General features: G+C 35.8%; 1 protein-coding gene across 1 annotated transcript; it reads left to right on the top strand.

Annotated features, from left to right (window-relative positions):
• On the top strand, positions 1 to 25,338 carry LOC117330163 (protein inturned-like). Its single transcript, XM_033888383.1, is given in 21 exon segments — positions 1 to 726; positions 3,073 to 3,262; positions 8,741 to 8,956; positions 8,958 to 9,391; positions 9,898 to 9,983; positions 10,557 to 10,766; positions 11,128 to 11,246; positions 11,770 to 11,859; positions 12,582 to 12,837; positions 13,576 to 13,629; positions 17,161 to 17,223; positions 19,126 to 19,350; positions 19,799 to 19,848; positions 20,489 to 20,590; positions 21,020 to 21,102; positions 21,434 to 21,543; positions 21,777 to 21,868; positions 22,274 to 22,462; positions 22,794 to 22,809; positions 23,308 to 23,459; positions 23,850 to 25,338. Coding segments are annotated over 20 exon segments (2,730 nt in total). The 5' UTR covers positions 1 to 726; positions 3,073 to 3,182; the 3' UTR covers positions 23,953 to 25,338.
• The last annotated feature ends 442 nt before the right edge of the window (positions 25,339 to 25,780 follow it).

Here is a 25,780-nt window from a genome sequence, read left to right as displayed (position 1 = left end):
ACATTGTACACATATATACAGTCATAAACGTAACACTTCATCCGATTAACGTGTTGATTATACGTTTGACTACCTGTCCGTTTAAATATTCATCTCCAAGTATTTTGTATTATGATAAATACTTTAAGTCTTACTCCCACAAACTCACCACTGCCTACATAACTTACAATATGACAATTCTGTATTAGCATTTTCTCGACAGTTGGTGACAGTTAATGCTAGCTAATAATGGAGTCCGGCGCGTTCGCTACACAATACACCGCCGGTATAAGAAAGTGTTTAGTTTTCCTTACGAATTAAGGTATGTGAAATAATTACAGGATTAAGGGGATCATATTTGCTATTCCGTGGAGGTTGTTTGTGAAAATGGACTAAAGTTTTAATAGTAATGCTATTGTTTAATTTGACCGCCCCAAATATACCTAAGCATGCACTGCGCTGACAAACCATACCGATATGGATATTTAAATTTACCTGCCACAGAGATTAGCTAAAGTGCTCCTTCGATAATGCCCATAATGAACATATTTGTGACCGTATTCGACCGTTCATACATGATGTACATTGTAAATTAATTCGGACACCCGATGGACGTTAATGCTGGCTTTACTTGACCAAATTCCCTGGAATTCTTTGTGATATTACTGTATTTTGTGTGCCTATTGTAAAAAACAACCCGGACAGGACGTCATATTCTAACTCTCGACACTAAACTTTTCAAATAAGGTAAGTTTACCCCAAAACATTTGGTGATATTTTAACCAAACACATGTAGCTCTAACACAGTGTTGACATCAATTGATAGGCATTGTTTAGAATAACTGTCGTATTTTTTTCAAGTTATGACAATCCGATGGCGTATAATTATACATGTATATGCAACCAAGATTAATTAGGATATAGTTATTGTAGATATAACATTGAATTACCTACAGCTCAAATCCCAAGACCACTGCCCATATATATATTTCTATATATGTATTGTATGACACAAGTCAGTTCCTACGTAATACATACAAGTATACAATGTATAGCAACTGTGGGTTGGGAATTTGGCGCCAAAATAAGTAATATTAGTGTTACTAAACATACAATAATCAACAGCAATTAAAAACGGTCATCCACAACTGTAAAAAAAAACAAAAAAAACTTGATTATTATTTCATGAATTTTAATCAGTTTTGAATTCTTAAAAGAATGTCACGTGACCTATATTTAACCAAAATATTGTTGACAAATAAATATCTGGCAACAAATAAAAAACAACTAATATTTAGTATTTAGTCGTTTTGTCGATGTATAAATATTTATGTATGTATGTCACATAGAATCAGTTATCAGAATTTAAGGAATACATACATACACTTAATAGCCAACTGATACATTGTTCGTCAGTGTCAATTATGCCTGGGGTGGGGAGGAGGAGGAGGGGGGGGGGGGGGGGGGGGGGGGGGGGGGGGTTGTATTTGAAATAGACGTTAGTTCATGATCAGCACCTTATGTGAATTGAAATTGAAACACGTTCTATATCAAAATCATCCCCTTTGTTTCCCCCTTTGTATATTATTCACACATTACTGTTAAAAACTTCCTCACATGAGGTGCTGGGGGTAAATACATGTATAAACCTTCTATAAGTAGCCATTGTAATTTTTGTCATTAGCGTTTGTTAAACACTACAACTAATATGTAAAGTACTTATCAGCCAATGGTACATCTAATTTACTTAGTAAGGGTCCGTGAATTTGTCAAACATTGTCAGAGACACACAGATGTCACTTAAGCCGAAATGACGGCGCGGAAAGCAAATAAAGATGTCCTTTTCTAATTCTGTGAAGTACTCATGTTACCTGCTTTATGAGATTTGTGTTAAGATGTTTGAAAAAGTTGTCAGGACCCGACCACCCCTTGCTAATTACATTTCTGATACATTAGAATTATGTCTTCTCTTTCAACGACACTCTTCTCCGGCAATATATTGTATTACACCAATAACAGTTGACTAGAAGATTCTGTAGGTGCATTTCCATACAAAAAAGCGTTATATTTTTAAAGTGTTTTTTAAATGTAGCGTTTGTCATGAATCTTCTGCCTTAACGCATGTGGTCCTGTGATATCGTGTGACGTTTTGCATATACAGATGAAATACATTTGGTGAAAGGAAGGTTTATTTATTTCAATCCCTGTTGATTACTTAATCGTGTTGTTGGATTCTTCGTATATAGAGAAAGCAAAAACAAGTGTTATCAGAAGACAACAAAAACTCGCCAAGTGGGTTGAAATTGTGTTTTTTAAGTAGGTCAAAGGTCACGGTCAAGGTCAGTAGGTCCGCAAATGTGGTACCAATGGAAATGTCTCTTCACTTGAAGGACCACACATGTCAAACATCTAAGCTGTATCCTCATTTGCATCGACACAACACTGTTTTATTAAAACGTTAACCTTGCTGTCCATGAAATATGGACTCCGATGCCAGGGGTATAGTAATTAGCAATAGCTTCCTTGGACTTCGTCCCGGCCAGCTAAAAATAGTCGATACCATTATCAATATAATACTGATTGAACTTTTAAATACCCCCCACTCCCCATCCCCTATAAATAAATAAATGAAAAATAAATAAATAAATAACTCCAATCCAAAACTGCATGATACGAATGAGAAAAAAATTAAGCTAATATACATTGTACTACAATTACCGGCAATTAAATTCCAGTCACTACCATCTCGTACCCGACAGCCTACCGAGACATTCCGTGATGATCCCACCCCCTGCATCGATTTTGCGTCCATTGGTTAATTCTCGTAACTGAAAACTGAAACCATAGTTTGTAGGGGTCTCTTCTCCTTATCTTTAGCAGACCTCAATATTTAAAGCAAATGTTGACAAGTTGTTTAAAGTACACATACGGAAGAAGCCACTATTTAAATTGTCAGTCAGTGGCACACATCTTAAAAGCGAACACTTCTCTGGGAAAACATGTATACATTTGTCTGAATTAGCAAAACTAACTTTTATTTTCAGACGTCGTTGAATATTCTTGATTTTTATATTTTTTTTTTTTTAATTTAAGGATACGACTGCGGTAGGCCTGGAAGTGTAGCAGCATACTATTATTCGGTTCAAATGGAGAAGAAGGAAATTTAATTCCGGAAAATCCGATGGTGATATTAACAGGTTGCAATGTTTGGACTACGGGTTCCGATATCAAAGACATCTGTCGGGAATGAATTCGACAGCGTGCAGGCGATTCTTTCAAATAGGTAAGTAGATACCACTAAAGCGTCTGATTTTAATTAAATTCGCTTTAATCTCCTGAATAAAATTATACTTCATTTCCTTCATCCGATTCACTCGACCATATAATGTATGGTTATATTTTGATATATCTAAAATGAAAAATTAGAGATGTCAATATATTACTACCTATTATGTGTTTTCCATATTAATAGTATATATAACAAATAATATGTACATCATCATGTCCAATGCCATGACTTCAATTGAATACGAAAACACAATATGACCTTTAACCTTAGCTATTCTGATACCTTACATTGAATTAATCACGTATCTGTGTATTAAAAACATTTATGGGTAACTGATATTTTTACCATAAATAACTACATAAAAAAATATCAGAATAGTATATTGCATCACAGGGAATCGGTACAACCCAGAGAGCCATATTTACAGTATACTATATCATACATATCATACATACAATTTCATGGACAATGTGGTTGAGCGTTTGTGCCAAATCCAAACCCATGTGCGCTTGATGATAAAAATAAAGCAGGCGTATTTGGAACATTCTATTTTAACAGACGTATTTCGATTTTCCGACCTTGAATTATCACTTTCTTGTTAGCGATATGCATGCATGCCCCAAATGCGCTTTTTATCTATTGGTTTATTTCAAATCTTCAATCGATATTTACAACCTTCTTCCGCATTTTGCCTTCTGTGTTACCTGGCGTTGACGACAGAAATAATACAACACAGGTTTTCAGGTGATACATGTGAAAAGAAAATGTTATGGTTGAAAATATTATGTTTCTTTAAGCGACAAAGAAATTATCTTTCATCATTTTATCGCCCATGATTCTTGTAGTTCCATTGTTACCACCACGTTTCTCTCTTTGATAACGTGACATTACGAAGAATGCCCTTGGCCAAGCAGGAAACGCATCGCTCTTACGAAACGCCTGGTCGCATTTCAATCATTCTACTGTTAGTAGTTTGCCATGTTTTATTTATTCTACGTTTGAATTGATTGTTTGCTTTTTGGTATTTCTTTTGTATTCTCCGATTTCAAAAAACAATAGATAAATAGATACTTAAAACGAAACTATGTGGAGATTAGCCCTGTATCGCAGATTTATGATTCATGAATTAAACATGAATTAGCATTAGAGGCAATAGTTCTGTGATAGCTGAACATCAGTGTAGATGAGTATTGTTTATATATATACCCGAACCTAATATACATGTAACCCAGCCCTTGACATTTACCCGATAAGACGTCAAAAACTTCAAGAAAGTGAATTAAGTATACTGAGAAATAATCAATAGGCGGTTATCATTACTTTAGGGCTTAGAGGTCATACACCGTATACATATAACGTAGGTAATCTATGTACTTAGCGAGATAGCATATCATGTCAAATAATGTCCGGGCCATCTTTTGAAGTTCTATTTACCATAAATACTCAACTCAAGATAATATTGTAAATAAGACCGGCGTTTACGAGAATCCAGCTCCAGATAAGGTTACGACAGACTGTTTCCTACAATCACGATCTGCTTATAAATCATTAGAGTACGTAGTTTTGACATGGATAGGATTGGCATTCCAGAATTCAAATCAGGAATTTACGAAATCACAAACCATAACTTGTACTGATACAGATGACATTTCTATGATTTGATTTTGTTTTAATTTGAAATCATGCGTATAAAATTAATTTCGATAAAATCACTGTAAATCGCGTACAGCAGTAAATTTGGCAACTTTCAAAACGGTTTACCTAAGGATGATGACGGCAGTTACCGCATCCATCCTGGCGTCTTACATATTCATAAACCATCTCAATGTATCACCTCAACATCCGTAATTGTATAGCTATGTTAGAGAGCATCATTTTAACGCTTGCAAATGATATGAAGCGAACAGTTTATCCAAAAATAGCAATGAAGGCAAATCTTTCTTAATCTAGTGACACAATGTCGGTTAAACGTTGATAATTCTCGTCTTTATTGTAGTATTGACTTTTATACTCGCGTTACTGTACATAACTTCCTTTTTTTCAACGACTAAATGTTTTAATTGGTGGGAAGTATATGGAATTAAGGAGACGGATTTACAATTGGCATTTGATCTGGATACATATATAAAATATGCATTTATCTATCGGGGCTGTCACAGAGTTGTATATTAATTGCATGTATGCACATTTGTTGAGGAGGGCGGGACCTCGTTCTATACACACATACATGTATATTTATAGGGCAGCTGGCCCTTTAAATAATGTTGACATATTTTGAATAACTTGTGCCCAGTTTTCTTGCACGTGTATAAAAGCTATACAAGATTACGCAGCTAACTTATGTCATTTTCAATTATTAATTAAAACAATCAAGGGAGAGAATCCTTACTCAAATACGTATTGATAGCATACAGCCTTAAGCGATTCTTATACACCATATATACAATAATACACATGAGAAATACTATGTATATCTAAAATGGGGCACATCTATAAAGAGTTGTCAAGTTCGGTTCAGTTTTGGTTTAAACATATTTTATTCTTTCATTTTTCATAAAGAAAAACAAAACCTATCTTTAAATATATTACATATACAGTGGCAAGGTACTCGAGATAAGCGTTTTATCTACATGACACGCTAAACTACTAGCAGAATATTTAAACAAATTCAATATTTTGACATATGATTCAATGAAATTGTTGAACCCTTAAAGACGCTTTTAATTACCAATATCCTGATATACATATTCAAAGTATGATTGATTTGATTTTGAATTAACAATTAAATGAAATTGGCACATATTCTTTTTAAACAACATATCATACAGCGAGGCAATTTTAAGACTCAAAGCGGTTTACGTGTAGAATACGCGTAAATATAGATTTTAAGTTAACAAGGCTTTGAAAATCATAATTGTGATATTTACAGAAGCTATCAGACAGTGTGCCTGTCAATGCCTGAAGTTTCCTGTGATGACAGTTTTATGTTGTCTTTACTAGAGGATTAGTTTAATGTATGTTGTGTGCTTTGCTACTACAGCGTGTATTTTCCACTCAGAGATTACCGGGGATTACAACACATTTTTCTAAGCGTGTGGTCTCAGTAAACTGCAATGTATTCAAAATGCTGAATGTTGTGACATTTTGTTATATTTCTATTGTTACACCTGTATCAATAATTTTCACCTGATTTCCGCTCAAAATAATGTGTTCCCTGAAACGGAACAAGAAATATGATTATAAATGATACTGGATACATCCTGTACACTGTACACAGAAATACAATTAATTGCCAACATATTGCCTCAGTGAAACAAATGAATTATACATTTTTTGTTTGTTTTTTGTTTTTGTTTTTAGTTTATTTTACGAAAAAATGTAAACATAACTCATATTTAAAAAAAAAATCAATTATTTCTATTTATACCGATTATTACCTTCTGACCTACTTAACATAGTGAAGATTTTGTCATATGGTGAGCATATAAGAAACGAAGGGATCGTGATTGTAGCCACTGATTTACATTGTATATACATGTATAAGTCTGTGATTTATCTATTCTATCCTATTATATTTCTTACCATTTTATTTCTCTTCTTATATTATTATTAATATCTGTTTATTCTACTAGAATTTTTTGTTAATTGTCCATACGTGTTATTCATAATGCCTACATGTTAAATTTATATCTATTAAGATGTAGCAAAGACAGCTGTTCAATTTGTACTCTTATTATAGGTTTACATGCATACACTATATAATTAGGCCCCTACATTCGTCTTCACGGTAATGTACTAACATGAACTTAATAAAAACTATACTGTAATGAACTTGGCTGTGGAGAAGAAAGCAAACAAAGTATTGTTTAATGAGAATTTTTGTTAATTTCCTGATACTTTTTTTTTGAAACTGATAGCGTATATATATATGTTTTTATCTTATAGTTTCCACTAAAAAGAACTTAATTAAAAAAAAACCCTCTCACTGTAACTCAATTCTCTCACTTTTTAACAGCATCCAACCTACAAACTGACCGTAATCGTCATTTTTGACGGAGGTTGTACGAAGAAGAAGATATGATGTTTCTTTTAAATTCCGTAACACGATCCGTTTTCCTTACTACAATCATCCGAAAGCGGAAGTGGTTGAAAGTGAAAGTTAAAAAATGGCGGGGACGAAGCTTTAGGTATCTTGTTATTGTAACAGAAAATTACTTCATTATTGATTTGTTTATACCCCTTTCATAATTTCTCCACTTTAAGTTTATTTGTTTTTACTTTGTAAAGTTGATATGTACTTGTTAAGTAATTTATATGCACTCGTGGAGTGTAACGTAATCAGAAGCCTTGGCTAGCGAAGATGTTGTGCAGTGTATATACAATGTAACTATATATGGTGGCATTCTTGTGATGTTGCATAACTTCATAAGTTACCGATTTGTTTCAGGAGCGTGCCATCATGTCGACACGTGTGGTACATGTACATATCAAGGATTTTAACTCTGAGTGTTAATTGCCTGAATGATAATTACCAGATACAAGTGCCAGTCCACGTTGGGAACATACATCGGAAAAAAACACTTTACACTTCTGGCTAGCATCCTTTGGCTGTGACACCATGTCTGGTTCTAGCCCGAGTTTCCTTTGGCCCTGACGAGGGGCCAGAGGAAACTCTGGCTAGTCTGGTACCAGACTACTCCTATAACATAAGAGGCCGCTGGTCGGCTCTTTTTCTATCGGATATATGATTTTGCCGACTGCGACGCCTGTCAAAAGTATCTCGCCGTGTAAAAGCTTTAACATTGTTGGAGTAGTACCAGACATGGTGTAGGGGCTAAAGGAAACTCGGGCTACAAAAGGGTAGCCAGCTAGTCAAATGCATTTCTGCTACAACAGTATAGAAACTAGCTGACATCACATGTAGATTTTTTTATTTTTATTTTCTCTGGAAATAATTTGTCATATATAAAATAACAGAATAATCTTATCCGTAGGCTTACACTACAGTGTTTAATCTAATGTAAATTATGGAGCCTTTAGATAATTAAACAGATAGTTGAACAGAGGGTCAAGAAGCAAATATGTTTAATGAAAGACAGACAATACAGCTATTGCTATTTGGAAAGTCTCTGTCCATACATTAAGTTACATTGTGGAATGAAGAATTTTGAATTATGTATCAAGTTGAATGTCATACTGCTCAGGGTTCTGTCATATTCATAATATAGTTTATCAGTTTGTTATCAAAACCAAAATGACAGTTGGTTGCATGGTTAAGGCAGAACATCTGATTAATTAGGGTCGAATGAGACAAATTTCATTTGGTGGCAATTAACATGTTTTTAACTTGTAAATATATAGGCATTACCTGTCGACCTACATGAAATACAATTTTAAACCTTTACAAAATATATTATGTTTGTGTATTAAGTAATTTTACATGATTTATAATTTGATCTGTCTGAATTTCAGTGTTTACAAAGATGTATCTTCATTTTGGACATCTCGGGCTGACAACAAAGGTCATGTTGTATACCTAGAGGTCAGTCCAGAAGCTGGACAACAGAAGAAATCCTCTACTGGACATGTTTGTATGTGTGGAGCTGCTCACAATGGATTTTCCACAGATGACACAGGCTACGGAACAGACAATGAAGTGGACACCTTGACTCGACCATCTAAGAAACATGATGACTCTTCATTTTCTACCTCAAATTTATTTTCAGAAAGTGTTCATTATAGAAACAGTGGCAGGAAAGTCAATCAAACACAAAGATAATTCGAAAGTAAACAACTTGACGTTTAGAAATGGCCAGACGTTTGAGCCAGATCCAGTGTGTACATGTGCAATAGAAGATAATAGTGACCTCATTGACTTCTTCAATATGGAAAATATACGAGAGATTAATTTGAAAGTAAATCTGCAGAATTCCAAAGTGACGTCTGTAGATAAGTCCAGGAAGATTGGCCATGTTGGTAGAGCTTTGTGTAAAAGTTTGCTTGGAATAGTTCCAGGATATTTTCAATCTGGTGTTAAGAAAACAAAAGAAAATGGTATGCGGATTTGTGTTCGAGGATTTGTCGGAGATGGACCAGCATCGAAACAATCTAATATTCATATAGGTAAATATAAAAAAGAATGTCAAGCATCTAGTCCATGAAGCCTGGTTTACCTTGACATCTGAAATGAGTAAGGGTAATAATTCCGGTGTTTTACCCTTTGGAGGCTGGGCTAAAAAACAACTGTTGCACAATTAAGCTTTAAAATTAATAAAGTTTTCCGGAAAAAAAAAAAATCCATTTCATATTTGTTTTTGTATTGTATAATTTAATTTTCAGTATCTCTTTAATCTGTACGGGTCAAAGGTTTTGTTATATAATCATTAAAACAAAATGTAAAAGTTGAGTATTGCATACTCACTGGCTTGGGAAATGGCATTTTTGTCTCATTTTGGGGAGAAAATTGGGGAAAAAAATTCAGGAGAAAACTGCAAATTTTGGAAATTTGGCTTAAATATGAAATTGGGAATGGGGCACAATAACGGCCCCAAGAAGCCCCCAGAAAAAGCCTAGATATTGTATACTATAACAAGTACAGTACATTATAATTATCCTATATGTTGTTGTAGGTGATTGTCTGCGTTTAGTGAACGGACGAGAGGTTACCTGGGACAATATTGATGATGTGTTCACCAGCATTATAGACAGCAAACAGGTACATATACCGCCTTAGCAAGCATCTTAAAAATCTTGATATACTGCAATATACTTCTTCTGTAATATCAAGACGAGAACTTCACAAATGATTCATGCAGGTAATTCAAACTAATTTTGACCTGTTTCATGTGATTCAACCATTTAAAGGTGGTTGCTATGGCAAGATTTCCTTTGTACATACTTCATCTATTTAAGTCAAACAGTAGACCCTTGAGAGTGTGTTTTTGACTCCCAAAAAAGAGATCTGATGCTTATGTTTAAAAGGACTTGTCTATTTGACATATGTTTTGACTTTCCAGATTTCTAAGGAACAGTAATTTGACGTCGGAAATTGCTGAAAATCAATGGTCAAATGGATGCCCTGCTATTTATTGTTCTTTACTTTTGGTTTATATGACAATAGAGAGTCAATTTCTTTTACAGACTTTGCATTTGCATACTTTTAAATAGGAATTTTTCTGTAATCTACATATGTTCAGTACAATTAACTATCGTCTACAAAACTAATGGAAAACACACTTTTTGTTTAAGCTATTAACATGCTAACAGCTATGCTCTCTTCATAAATCAGGTACGGATTGTTCTACAAGATGTGTCCCGGGCTGCCACTGTTCCAGTCCTGGTTAAGGAGAAGGTGTCCACAGACGAGGAATCTCTAGTCAGACTTGTTACAGGGCTCTGCTTTGATGACGCAGAGCAGTCTGAACAAGGGGAGATAACCCAATTCTCTATTGTCTACCTCGACACAGAGAAACTGAAATCTGAAGAAAATGTCCGTGATGTTAGTACTTTAATGCTACCATTTTTCTATTGAGAATGTTCTTTGTGAAGTTTCCTGAAATCTTTATTTTTTTCAAATTGATGGTTTTTGAAAAAAAAAATTTGTAGGACAATTGTACAGTGATTTTTTTTTGAGAACAAAATAAAAAACAGAAGAAATATGGCAGCTCCTTTAACCAGGTTTCTCTGAAATAAATTCTAACATCGCTAACACCAAAATTTCCTCTATTTTTCAGTATATTGGAGTATAATATTATTGTGAAGCTAATTTTACATAAATTATAGAAAATACAGTCATAAAAAAAAAATTCAAAAAAAAAAATTTGTGAGTAAAAATGACTGAATACTTTTATTTCCAACAGGAAGATATTGTCTACAGATTCCCAGCAGATAGCAATCACGATCTGCTCCCAAATCTACGAGGATGTTTTGTCACCATTCATCAACTTTTAATGGATATTTCGGAATCAACTGTCAAAAGGTAAAACTTCATGTTGTGCATTGTATATTGATAATTATAGATCCTACATATGTATGATTGAATTTCTGAAGCTGTATTTAAGAAATTCCAGAGTTCAGTTAAAATGATAAAGAAATACTCCAGTGAAATCTATATAAACTACAATTAAAAAAATAAATAAATGCCTAGCTTTAGATTTTAATATTATAATTCGATAGATGAATTGTTTTTTTTTATTGCTTCCATGAATTGCTAATCTAGAATAAGTAAAACACGCACTTAAAATAATTTGTTACCTCTTTTGTGTTCTTTTACACAAGGAATTTGGAAAACATGAAAATTTAGATTTCATTAAAAAAAAAAAAATTGTCACAAAAAAAATTAAAGTCGTGAGTACATTGGTCATAGTTAGTTGTGTAATCTGTATAGGAACATGTGAATCAGCAGATTTGATATTATTCTCATTTTCTGTTCAAAGATTTCTGAATTGATATTTGCATGTACATTGTATACAACACATTTTACAGAGTTTATGTATTTTCAGAACAACATTTCAACATGAAAGGGAGACAATCCATGTCAGTTACCACAAAGAAGAAACTGGGTTGTTGCTTGTTATGTATCCAGCCAAAAAGTATGTCCATAAACATGCCAGATTTCATACTGCAAAGTTTGGAATAGGCAATGCTAATATATGCTAAATTCCAATAATTTGTTTTTGACTCCCTAAAATGAAAGCAGCCAAATATTGTTTAGTCAGTTGGGCCAATGTAACCTCAGGTGCAGCTAGCTCCGAGTTGTGTGGTTCTGGGCTTTGCTTTTCTCAGGATACTGAAAGCACCGGCCATCTTTAACTGTTATGGTTGTTTTCTTAAAGGAAAGACACTATCCATATTTCTCTGCATGGGTAGGATGTGTCAGGCCTCCTGTGTACCTGTATGTTATTAAGTAAGGTAGCCAGAAGTCACAATCTTCTACAAAACTCCACCTGAAAATTACTCCAACAAACAACACACATTGAAATGAGCTTTAATGTGTTTGTCTCGTATTTTTTTCTCTCTAATATATTTCTGGGGAAAATTAAAAGATACATGACTTTAATTCTGAAATTTCTCGACATCAATGATTCAGCCTAGCTTACCCAGTATAATTGATATTGAGATGTGTTGCTGTACAACTAAATGATTATTGAACAAAACTTAAATATAAATATTTATTTTGAATAAATTAAAATGAAAAGAAAATTAACTCAATCTATTCTTTCACTATGTTAATTGTTTATGTAGATTATCTTTCAAATGTAACCATGAATTTTAATTACATGACTGATAGTTTTGATCTTTTTTTGTTTTGTAGAATTATTCCAGCATTACTGCCATCATTGGTAGAGGACATAGTACGGGTACTGCGTGTCCAGTATGGGTCAGTTGCTGAGGCCTTTTCCTCCAATGACCACATCCAGGAACTGGACAGTTTCTTTTCCCTCTTCCACCACTGTCTGGGAGTGTGTACGCTGAAGTCTCCATCAAACCTCACTGCGGGATATGGTGCTACAAAATGTCTCAGCTGTTTCAACAATGTGCAATATCTACCCCTCTACACTACCTTTAAGGTTGGTTTTTGTCTTCAATTTTTACCCCAAACTCAGAAAACTTCTATGACTTGCTGTAAAATACTCCAACAATGTTAGAGGATGACACAACGAAAAACTTACGACAATAATTGCGTTATAAGTTGGCATTGTAACAAATGATTAGTCGAAGACCTTTAGCTGACTGAAAGAATTTAATATTATTTTTCCTCCAGCAGAAGATTCGGCTTTGGGAATTTGAGATGCAAGATTTGAAATTTCAGATTGATTTCAGGTCCTGATGTCAGGCTTAGGAAAATGATCTAAACAAACACATGTTAACAAATTGTGCAAAAACAAAGAAGGAAATCTTGTTGGTCATTCTACTAAATAAAAGTACTTTCATTTTTGACAAGATTTAATGTGAATATTTCCTATAAAGCCATGTGTCCCTTGAAAAAAACATAGCTAGATAGTATGGCAATATATAGTGTTTGGATTTTGAGAATAATCAAACACATTTCAAACACAAACTTAATATATTGACAGAATTCAAAATTAGACAATAGTAAAAGTTAATTGTACAGTTCAATAGAACAGGCTTTAAATTGTTCGTTCGAAATGAGTTATTTCCCCTGAACTACGTGTATTTTGACTTGGAAATGAAGAGAAAGTGCTTTGGCAAAATTTGACCAAAAATGCTTTTTATTTGGAAAATTATCATTTGATGAAATTCTTGCATTTTTCAATTGATTTTGTATTCAAATATATTTTTTTCAGGACAAAATAGAAAAAATAGTCAATAGTTTTGAAGCTGCAGACTTTTTCGATATGGTGAGTAATATATTATAACAACATGTTTCTGTTGATGTGTTATAAAACTATTTTTACAAAATATTACACTTTTTATAATTCAAGTAATCACAAATTTAGCCCATGGACTTAAAAATTAACCAAAGAATGAATATATATTAATTAAATTTGAAATAGGTATCTAAACTGTTCTTGTCACTTGTTTTTTAGCTCACCTGGACCGAAGGTCCGGTGAGCTTATGCCATGGTGCAGCGTCCGTCGTCCGGTGTCCGTCGTCCGTCGTCCGTCCGTCAACATTTGCTTCAAATCGCTACTAGTCATCAAGTTCTTATTGGATTTTGACCAAATTTGGTCAGAAACATCCTTGGCAAAAGGGGATCAGATTTTGCATAAATGGTGACTCTGACCCCCAAGGGGCCTGAGGGGCGGGGCCCAATAGGGGAAATTGAGGCAATTCCTTTAAATCGCTACTAGTCATAAAGTTATGAATGGATTTGAACCCAATTTGGTCAGAAACATCCTTTGGGGAAGGGGAACAGATTTTGCATAAATGGTGACTCTGACCCCCAAGGGGCCAAAGGGGCGGGGCCTAATGGGGAAATAGAGGTAATTCCTTCAAATCGCTACTTGTCATAAAGTTATGAATGGATTTGAACCCAATTTGGTCAGAAACATCCTTTGGGGAAGGGGATCAGATTTTGCATAAATGGTGACTCTGACCCCCAAGGGGCCTGAGGGGCAGGGCCCAATAGGGGAAATTAAGGCAATTCCTGTAAATCGCTACTTGTCATAAAGATATGAATGGATTTGAACCCAATTTGGTCAGAAACATCCTTTGGGGAAGGGGAACAGATTTTGCATAAATGGTGACTCTGACCCCCAAGGGGCCTGAGGGGCAGGGCCCAATAGGGGAAATTAAGGCAATTCCTTTAAATCGCTACTAGTCATAAAGTTATGAATGGATTTGAACCCAATTTGGTCAGAAACATCCTTTGGGGAAGGGGAACAGATTTTGCATAAATGGTGACTCTGACCCCCAAGGGGCCAAAGGGGCGGGGCCTAATGGGGAAATAGAGGTAATTCCTTCAAATCGCTACTAGTCATAAAGTTATGAATGGATTTGAACCCAATTTGGTCAGAAACATTCTTTGGGGAAGGGGATCAGATTTTGCATAAATGGTGACTCTGACCCCCAAGGGGCCAAAGGGGCGGGGCCTAATGGGGAAATAGAGGTAATTCCTTCAAATCGCTACTAGTCATAAAGTTATGAATGGATTTGAACCCAATTTGGTCAGAAACATCCTTTGGGGAAGGGGAACAGATTTTGCATAAATGGTGACTCTGACCCCCAAGGGGCCAAAGGGGCGGGGCCTAATGGGGAAATAGAGGTAATATCTTCAAATCGCTACTAGTCATAAAGTTATGAATGGATTTGAACCCAATTTGGTCAGAAACATCCTTTGGGGAAGGGGATCAGATTTTGCATAAATGGTGACTCTGACCCCCAAGGGGCCTGAGGGGCAGGGCCCAATAGGGGAAATTAAGGCAATTCCTTTAAATCGCTACTTGTCATAAAGTTATGAATGGATTTGAACCCAATTTGGTCAGAAACATCCTTTGGGGAAGGGGAACAGATTTTGCATAAATGGTGACTCTGACCCCCAAGGGGCCTGAGGGGCAGGGCCCAATAGGGGAAATTAAGGCAATTCCTTTAAATCGCTACTAGTCATAAAGTTATGAATGGATTTGAACCCAATTTGGTCAGAAACATCCTTTGGGGAAGGGGAACAGATTTTGCATAAATGGTGACTCTGACCCCCAAGGGGCCAAAGGGGCGGGGCCTAATGGGGAAATAGAGGTAATTCCTTCAAATCGCTACTAGTCATAAAGTTATGAATGGATTTGAACCCAATTTGGTCAGAAACATTCTTTGGGGAAGGGGATCAGATTTTGCATAAATGGTGACTCTGACCCCCAAGGGGCCAAAGGGGCGGGGCCTAATGGGGAAATAGAGGTAATTCCTTCAAATCGCTACTAGTCATAAAGTTATGAATGGATTTGAACCCAATTTGGTCAGAAACATCCTTTGGGGAAGGGGAACAGATTTTGCATAAATGGTGACTCTGACCCCCAAGGGGCCAAAGGGGCGGGGCCTAATGGGGAAATAGAGGTAATATCTTCAAATCGCTACTAGTCATAAAGTTATGAATGGATTTGAACCCGATTTGGTCAGAAACATTCTTTGGGGAAGGGGAACAGATTTTGCATAAATGGTTACTCTGACCCCCAAGGGGCCAAAGGGGCGGGGCCTAATGGGGAAATAGAGGTAATTCCTTCAAATCGCTACTAGTCATAAAGTTATGAATGGATTTGAACCCAATTTGGTCAGAAACATCCTTTGGGGAAGGGGATCAGATTTTGCATAAATGGTGACTCTGACCCCCAAGGGGCCTGAGGGGCAGGGCCCAATAGGGGAAATTAAGGCAATTCCTTTAAATCGCTACTAGTCATAAAGTTATGAATGGATTTGAACCCAATTTGGTCAGAAACATCCTTTGGGGAAGGGGAACAGATTTTGCATAAATGGTGACTCTGACCCCCAAGGGGCCAAAGGGGCGGGGCCCCATATGGGAAATAGAGGTAATTCCTTCAAATCGCTACTGGTCATAAAGTTATGAATGGATTTGAACCCAATTTGGTCAGAAACATCCTTTGGAGAAGGGGATCAGATTTTGCATAAATGGTGACTCTGACCCCCAAGGGGCCAAAGGGGCGGGGCCTAATGGGGAAATAGAGGTAATTCCTTCAAATCGCTACTAGTCATAAAGTTATGAATGGATTTGAACCCAATTTGGTCAGAAACATTCTTGGGGGAAGGGGAACAGATTTTGCATAAATGGTGACTCTGACCCCCAAGGGGCCTGAGGGGCGGGGCCCAATAGGGGAAATTGAGGCAATTCCTTTAAATCGCTACTTGTCATAAAGTTATGAATGGATTTGAACCCAATTTGGTCAGAAACATCCTTTGGGGATGGGGAATAGATTTTGCATAAATGGTGACTCTGACCCCCAAGGGGCCAAAGGGGCGGGGCCTAATGGGGAAATAGAGGTAATTCCTTCAAATCGCTACTTGTCATTAAGTTATGAATGGATTTGAACCCAATTTAGTCAGAAGTATTCTTGGGGGAAGGGGAACAGATTTTGCATAAATGGTGACTTTGACCCCCAAGGGGCCAAAGGGGCGGGGCCCCATATGGGAAATAGAGGTAATTCCTTTAAATTACTACTAGTCATAAAGTTATAAATGCATGTTGTAAACTCAGAGAGTCTGGACTTCATTATTTCTTTAAAGCAGTTGGGATCCCCACGCTATAACCATAAATAGCATTGTTTGAGGTTAACAAACAAAAGGAATTGAACATGAACATTATTTTGACATTTGGTCAAATCCAACCAGGTGAGCGATACAGGCCCCATGGGCCTCTTGTTTTAACTTAATGGTTGTTGATACATTTATGAACATATGTGATACTTTATGCTCTGTTTTCCAGTCGGACAGTTTCTATGGATGTAGAAGATCCTATACTATCCTAGGATCCTGTTTGTTTTACAAGGTATGTGGAAACATTTTCTTAGGAAATAGTCCCTATATATGAAAGAATCAGAAAAATATCAAAAGAGCTGTTTTTGATGAAATATGGAAAGATAATTCCACAACACTCAAAATATTAATTATTAATAAAGTTTATATTAAGAAAAAATATTGCTATTATCATGTTTTTAGCCCACCATCATCAGATGGTGGGCTATTCAAATCGCCCTGCGTCCGTGGTCCGTCGTCCGTCCGTCCCTCCGTCCCTCCGTCCGTCCGTCCCTCCGTCCGTAAACAATTCTTGTTATCGCTATTTCTCAGAAAGTACTGAAGGGATCTTTCTCAAATTTCATATGTAGGTTCCCCTTGGTGCCTAGTTATGCATATTGCGTTTTGAGACCAATCTGAAAACAACATGGCCGACAGGCAGCCATCTTGGATTTTCACAATTGAAGTTTGTTATCGCTATTTCTGAGAAAGTACTGAAGGGATCTTTCTCAAATTTCATATGAAGGTTCCCCTTGGTGCCTAGTTATGCATATTGCGTTTTGAGACCAATCTGAAAACAACATGGCCGACAGGCAGCCATCTTGGATTTTGACAATTGAAGTTTGTTATCGCTATTTCTGAGAAAGGACTGAAGGGATCTTTCTCAAATTTCATATGAAGGTTTCCCTTGGTGCCTAGTTATGCATATTGCATTTTGAGACCAATTGGAAAACAACATGGCCGACAGGCAGCCATCTTGGATTTTGACAATTGAAGTTTGTTATCGCTATTTCTGAGAAAGTGCTGAAGGGATCTTTCTCAAATTTCATATGAAGGTTCCCCTTGGTGCCTAGTTATACATATTGCGATTTGAGACCAATCGGAAAACAACATGGCCGACAGGCAGCCATCTTGGATTTTGACAATTGAAGATTGTTATCGCTATTTCTGAGAAAGTACTGAAGGGATCTTTCTCAAATTTCATATGAAGGTTCCCCTTGGTGCATAGTTATGCATATTGCGTTTTGAGACCAATCGGAAAACAACATGGCCGACAGGCAGCCATCTTGGATTTTGACAATTGAAGTTTGTTATCGCTATTTCTGAGAAAGTGCTGAAGGGATCTTTCTCAAATTTCATATGAAGGTTCCCCTTGGTGCCTAGTTATGCATATTGCGTCTTGAGACCAATCCGAAAACAACATGGCCGACAGGCAGCCATCTTGGATTTTGACAATTGAAGTTTGTTATCGCTATTTCTGAGAAAGTACTGAAGGGATCTTTCTCAAATTTCATATGGAGGTTCCCCTTAGTGCCTCGTTATGCTTATTGCATTTTGAGATCAATTGGAAAACAATATGGCCGACAGACCGCCATCTTGGATTTTGACAATTGAAGTTTGTTATCTCTATTTCTCAAAGTACTGAATGGATCTTTCACAAATTTCATAAGTAGGTTCCCCTTGGTCCCTTGTATTGCATTTTTGGACCAGTCTGTCCTGAAAACAACCTGGCAAACAAACAGCCATTATCGTTAAATCTCAAATTTCTTATATAGCTAGGATTCCCTTGTTTGAAAAGTACTGGAGGGATGTCTCAATTTGCACAGATTAGTAAAATGAAGGGAAAAGTAGAGAAAAGATCAATCGACATGGAACCTATGAAGATCATTCAATGGTGGGCGCCAAGATCCCTCTGGGATCTCTTGTTAAAATAATTGATCACCATGCTGCATTGTAAAACGATTCATGTTTTATTCCAATAATAATCACTTTTTTGTTTTTTCAAAGTCAGAACTTTTCTAAAAGTGCTACAAATGCCGGTTATAAAAGGAATAATCAAAATTGTGAAAATATAGGGGTTTAATTTGAATCCCTGTTATACTCATTAAGTGTTGCCTTCTATGATTTTACTCTGTTTACTTTCCTTATTTACCAGGCCCAGTTGTTGTGCAATCACTTACCAAAGAATGACCTCTGTGACCTTCACCTCTACCTACGCTACCATAACTTATTGACATTGAGTGGCCGTGGCGGAATGGATCAACTCGTTGTCTGGCGGGAAGTTCACCCGACACGTCAGTGGTACGACCTTGGCGAAGAGCAGATGTTCGGTTACTCGGAACCAGTCACGGCTCGCTGGTTTTGGCTCATCGTTGGTTACGTAAGTACCATGCACTACTGTCAGAAATATGTCTGTCATGTCATGGTAAATCAGAAAACAGTTACCACTTTTGTTCTCATCCTTGAGGATGACAAGTACAATTTACAAGATCTTGATGTTCATAATCTGTTCTAAGATATATATCTGTTCGTATTCTGTAGCATTGTTTGCATGCTTTTAATGAAGTATGGGCTTTTCCAGTAAAACATCTACCCCACCCCAGGACTCCAGGTTTGGTTAAGGGGTATACGTACCACCCATGGAATTTATTTAATAAATTACATAGAAGTAATAGGAAGGCATTCCAACCATGGATAGAAGTGATTTATTGTGGAGTCCTGGGGTCAGGTGGATATTTTATTGGAATAGCCCTAAGGGTCTTACTTATGTCATTTTAATGTAGAACAAGTAAATGGAATGGATTTTAACAAAATTAATTTGTTTACAGAAACATAGCCTGCTGTGTGTGTTGTTGGAGGCAGGAGGATGTACAACAAAGTAAGTGATATGAAGATTATCTCCCCCTTATCATTTTTCGTAAGTCTAACACCCCTCTTATTTCTGTTTTCACCCCACATAAAATTGGAGTATAGGCGCTGGTAGATAAAAACCGTTTGCCCCATTCGGAAATGGTATACAGCAGTTAAGCCCCTCCACTTTTGTTTGTTGACAGAATCTTGTCTGGACAACTCTTATGACAGTTTTCTTCCAACATTCTAGGAAGTTGTTATATTGTTACTAGCACATAATATGTACACTAAAGTTGTGTAACTTTGCCTCCAGTTTTGATATACTATTTTTGCCCTTTTTATGTCCCTGCCATGGAATTGTGGGGGGGGGGGGGGGGGGGGAGCATATAGTGTTACCCATGTCCGTCCATTGCCGTCCCGTCCTGTCCCTTCCCGATGCAATGTGACTATAGTTAATCTCAGGAATTGCTGAGGTTTCCAGGTGTCAAGTGGAAGCGGGGCTAATTATGTTTTACAGACATTTTTATTTTTTTTTTTTTAACATTTATTGCATAATGTTATAATCACTGCATGTAATTATTATCTCTTTAAGTTTTGTGTCAATATAAAGTGGTTTTTTTTTCAAAATTAAATATTAACTCTAATCATTATCTCTTGTTATGATTCAGATTACCCGCCCTTTGTATGCCTGATCCGTTTTACATTGACCAGTGTCGGGCCACACTGATGCAGATTGTTGCTCTCGGTTTACCTGCCCACTGTGATACGAGGTCAGTTTGTTTGCTCTCATTTATTATTATTATACCCTGCAATCAACTTATACTGTTGTCAGCTTATCTGTCTATTTAAATTCTATCCTCTGAAACTTGTCGGGATACGTACAGTTTGTTACATCTGAGCTAGTGTTTTGATTTTAATGAAACTTTCTTATAAACTGCTCTATGATATGATGCATCTCTGCACATTTTCCAGTCTTCTCTCTTAGGAATCGATGCATGCCCTTTTGTTAAAAATTGGACTAATCTTGTATTCCTGATTTAAAATCAGTATGTAAATTAGGTTATAAGGATTGGACAATAATTTCCAAGATATATATATATATATACTATTCAGTGTTGCTGCAACACAAGATAGCCATGGGGACTCGTTTAGTTCACAGTTGCCTCTTGTAGTTCTTATGTGGTATCTTCTATTTTCAGTTACAGCAGTCCAGTTCAGACGCTGATGTGTCCAAGGGGGAATAAATCTCTGTCACCTTCCTCTCCCTCCAAGAACACCACAGGTAAAAATAATGTAGACAAGAGAAACATCTAGAACTTTAAATGTCAAGATTAAAGATTTTTATTTTGTCATGTCATAATGAAGTTGCAGAAGCCTGATAAACGTTTTTCTTTTTGATGTTTTGATATTGTTTCATTACATCTAGTCAACAGGAATATGTATGTAAATCTGTTTCAATTTCAATGTAAAGAGTCAAAATTGGAATGACAAAACGTGTAATTTTTTGACATTGTTGTTTTGAAAAATAATTAATTATCTTTTTATTAAATTGTAATGTTATATCAATCTTAGACTTCCGTATTTCATATATTTGCTTTGCTTGTGTCTGCCAGCTGACTTTTCCAGCTCCCTTAGGAGACAGACACACACCCTCACGAGGAAAGATTCCTTCCACTCCGATGGCTCATCAGCCAGTAACTCCAGTGGCGGAAGCATTGTCAAGGTAACAATGATCTGGACATTTTTAAGAAGCTGAAAACCTGGACGATTTATATTTTTAAATCTGTATAAAGTATGTGTGATGATAATTACATAGGCAAAGAACAGAATGAAATGAAACGTGCTGTTTTATATGTCAATATCTTCGTATGAAAAAAGGTCAGGGTTTTTACAATTTTTACATTATACCTGTGCTGATAAAAAATTGAGTTATCTGTTTTGCTGGATTTATTACAGAAAGGAACACCAACCAAGATGCGCCTTTTCCATGTCGACTACAGTCATAGCAACGAATTGGCACAGGATGATTTAAAGAACAAGAAAATAAAGTAAAAAATAGAAATAAAACATTGTGTAATTGATCCTGCCTAAAGTATACAAGCTTAATTTTTTCAAGACTCCATTGATAATATTCCTTCCATTTTATTATAAGCTATAGACTAATTCTTCTACATCCTTGGATGCATGGAGAGAATATGTCCTTTTCCATCTTACACATGTATGTAATTCTGAAGTTTGTCATAACTCTAGGGGCTTCATTCCTTGAGGGATTCACACAATGATAAAGGACCATAATATCTTGGACAAGATCGAGTCTCAGTGATTTTGGGTCAAGGTCACTGTTACTACTTTTAGCAGGGCTTGAACATTTGAATAAATTAATTTTAGTTATTATAACATTAATGACATAAACATGAATTAAGATTTAATAAACGTTTATAATTCTATGACAGATTGACTGTTGGCGCCGAGAACTGCCTCCTCCACTTTCTACACATCGACAAGATTGATGGGGTTTTTGTTAACCCCACATTAGGGACACACGAGCTTGAGAAGGACATCACACACAATTTTCACCTCTGCTGTACCCAGATCAAACACATGTTTGATAGGTACAGATATCGAAAGGTAAACATCTGCATGCCTAAATACTTTTAATTATCAGTTTTCAATCTTTCAAAATGGGAATATTAAGATACGAAAGTAATTTTAAGATTCAATACATGTTTCGCAAACTTCAACATTTTTTTTGAAAAGCTTGCTTTCAATCAACATTTTTTTTGAGAAACTTGCTTTCAATTTCTTGGATAAGAAACATTCTTTGTGACAAAGATGCACCTGCCTATAGCTTACATGTCTGTCTCCTTAATAAGAGTTATGGACCTTTATTTGTTCTTTAATGAGAGAGTGCCTTCAGTATTGAAGTGATGTCCCATATCTAAAAAGCTTTAACCCTTTGTGTTTCTTACCAAGGAGCCACAATAGTTCAGTTGGTTAGAGCGTCAGCCACGTAACCTTGGGTGAAGGTCTGGCGTGCATGGTTCTATCCCCTTGGTTTCTGTTTTGTGGGGACCTGAGAAATGTGCTGCTGTAGTTCTGTCATTGGGCAATACACATTTTATCTTAAACACTCTGGGTGTCATGCAACAGGCCTCTGGTACAAATGTATGTTGTTCAGTGAGGTAGTCGCCAACTTCTTCAAGGAGACCCCACCTCAAAATGACTCTGGTTGTTCACGGGGCAATTAACCCAGCAAACATACAAACAGAGTCAAAGTACACAGTAGGTATTAAGTCTTTTGTGATGAGGGAGTGGAGTTACAAATCTGTATATATCTGGGGTTGGGGGATTGTTGTAAACCTATGGAAATGTCCCAAGAACTTTTAGAGTTTAATACTGCCATGTTTTTCTTAACTGTGTCTTAAAATCATCAGGTTTTATACTCAGAATTTATGGACTTTGATGTTTGTACTTATTAATTTTTCAGAAAAACACGAAGACAGATGAGTGTGAGAATGACTATCGTATGCCGTCCCATCCCGATCCTAGCTTCTATCACCTCCGTGAGGAAGGGGTCTTGTTTCATGTGCCTCAGTCTGATGCAGATCAAAAAGTCCAAGAATCATACTGGGTGGTTGGGTAAGTAATTATAAAACAATAGGTTATTTGCCCAGTTATTTCTAGACAGACAAGAGGCATAAAGGGCCTACATTAACCCCACAATATGATAGCAGTCATTAAACATGGTAATGTAGAGTAAAGTTTTTCCAAGTTTGAAACTTTTCCCTCAGTAAAATAAGAGATAACGTTTTGTTTTTATATTCTAAAGATGATAATACTCAAGTGAATTTCCCTTCATCTAATGATGCTGCAATAATAAAATTGTCAAGATCTCCCTATTCATATAGAAGCAGAAAGATTTTGAAGTTCTAACACTCTTGACTTTTTACCTAACTTATTGTGTCCTTAAATATTATGAATTACTTGGATTGTTATGAATTGATGTTTTAACCCAATTTTTCATTTCAGTCGTCAAAGATCCAAGACAGAGCTTTATGTGTGCTTCAAGGATGGCACCCCTCAAAACTTGGTGGAGTTGGCCTTCCGAATGGGATTCGGCCTCAAAGTCTAAAACAGATGATGAAGATGACGATATACCAGCAGCAGTATAAACTAGTCAAACTTTTCTGTTATCCTAGACAGAGATATACATGTACCATGTCAGCGAAAAATATTGCACTGAAGTTTTTGTATCCCTCAATCACAGGCATTGGTAGCAAATTACGGACCTTAATCAACATAATAAGAAAACATTGACGTCTATTATGTGCAGGTTGGTAATTTGCTATCGTTCCCTGTGCTCTCAACTATTAATATGTGGAAATCTTATAGTTACATAGAGAATATCACATTTAGGTTTATAATGTAATATGAGATTTATGCAACAAGTACATTGATTTAATATAGGCCGAGCCTCTAGCTTAGTGGTTAAAGTTGGTTGTTCAATATTAGATTATCTGTTGACTTTAATGAATTCCATATTAGAGTGACATGAGTTTAAGATTCTGTTCATTGCATTGCTCAATATATATATAATGTCAAAGCATGTGAAACTTATCAAATCAGTTTCCCTATAGGACAGATAAGTTTTGAGAAAGCCGATATTTTTTTTGACTGTATATAGACAATCATGTGAAGGCATGTACATGCACACATTAATGATTTGACAATCATGTAACTATACGTGTGTTTTAAGATAATTATGACATGGTTATGTATTCAAAACAGACCAGTGATGTATGTAATTTCTTGGGAACAAGTACAGGTCTTTAATTATATAAATTAAACTCGTTATTACAATCTCTCTGATGTTCCCTTCTACAATGATACCACAGGCCTCGTTAATTTTGACTGCAATCTATCCCATGCACCTGAGGGGATGCAGCTAGGTATAAATTGGTCACATCGTCTGACATTTCAAAAATCTGTGTCGGCCTTTCAGATACTCGCCATCAATGGAATAGCTACCTGAGTATACTTTGTGGTGTTTTAATTGTCAAGTTGGCAAATTTATTTTACACTCATGTTACCCTTAGGAAGTGCAGTACAGAAAAATGATAGTTCAAATTTTGTGCAATTAAATTGTTGGCACTTGACTTCATCGATTAATTGTACCTAGGAACTCATCGAATTTAGAAAAGAGATGTCAAATTAAACAGTTTAGAAATTCATAGACATACAAGTTTGTTAAATAAGAGTACCAATAAAATCAAGGAAAATGAACTCCCCACTAAAAATTATTATTTTACAGTATATTGTTATAGATAATGCCTTTTGTTGTACAGTGTTTACTCAGAATCAATATTTTATTATCAGGTTACGTGATATTATTCTAGTCAAATATATATAAAGTGTATCTATGTATAAGTAATACTTTGTTCAAATCAAATTATTGATAATTTTGTTATATACATATATGTTTTGAATAAACCGATCAAGTTGAATGTTAAAAATCAAACATGTTTCTTGTTGTTTTTCTTGCAATTTGATACAAATTATCCGCTAATGACTTGAACGAAGCCATGGAATGATAATTGTAATCAGGTTGCTGTTCTTGTTTCTAAAAAGGCTTCCATTAGGAACGGTGATTATACCCGATACCTCTTCACGAAATCTGAAACAAAATTAAACAAGAGAACAAAAAACAGTTCAAAAAAGAAAATATTTTTTATTAGTTTTCTGTCTCAATTTCAGAATTTGTGGTTTAACATAAACATTGAGTTTGACAGATGTTTAAAGTTTAATTTTTACTTTTCTATAATGAATGTTTTAAAAATATTTCTAGATATCAGATTTCATTTTCACACAACATTGGATCACAGGGACTTGTTTCAGGATTTTAATTAAGTACCGGGGTAATTAATGTTTGACATCAGTTAAATAAGTAAGCCCAAAGCTGA

Source organism: Pecten maximus, chromosome 6 (assembly GCF_902652985.1).
Source record: "Pecten maximus chromosome 6, xPecMax1.1, whole genome shotgun sequence".
Taxonomy (NCBI): domain Eukaryota; kingdom Metazoa; phylum Mollusca; class Bivalvia; order Pectinida; family Pectinidae; genus Pecten; species Pecten maximus.
Note: the sequence above shows the minus strand (reverse complement) of the source record. Positions and strands in the feature narration are given on the sequence as shown.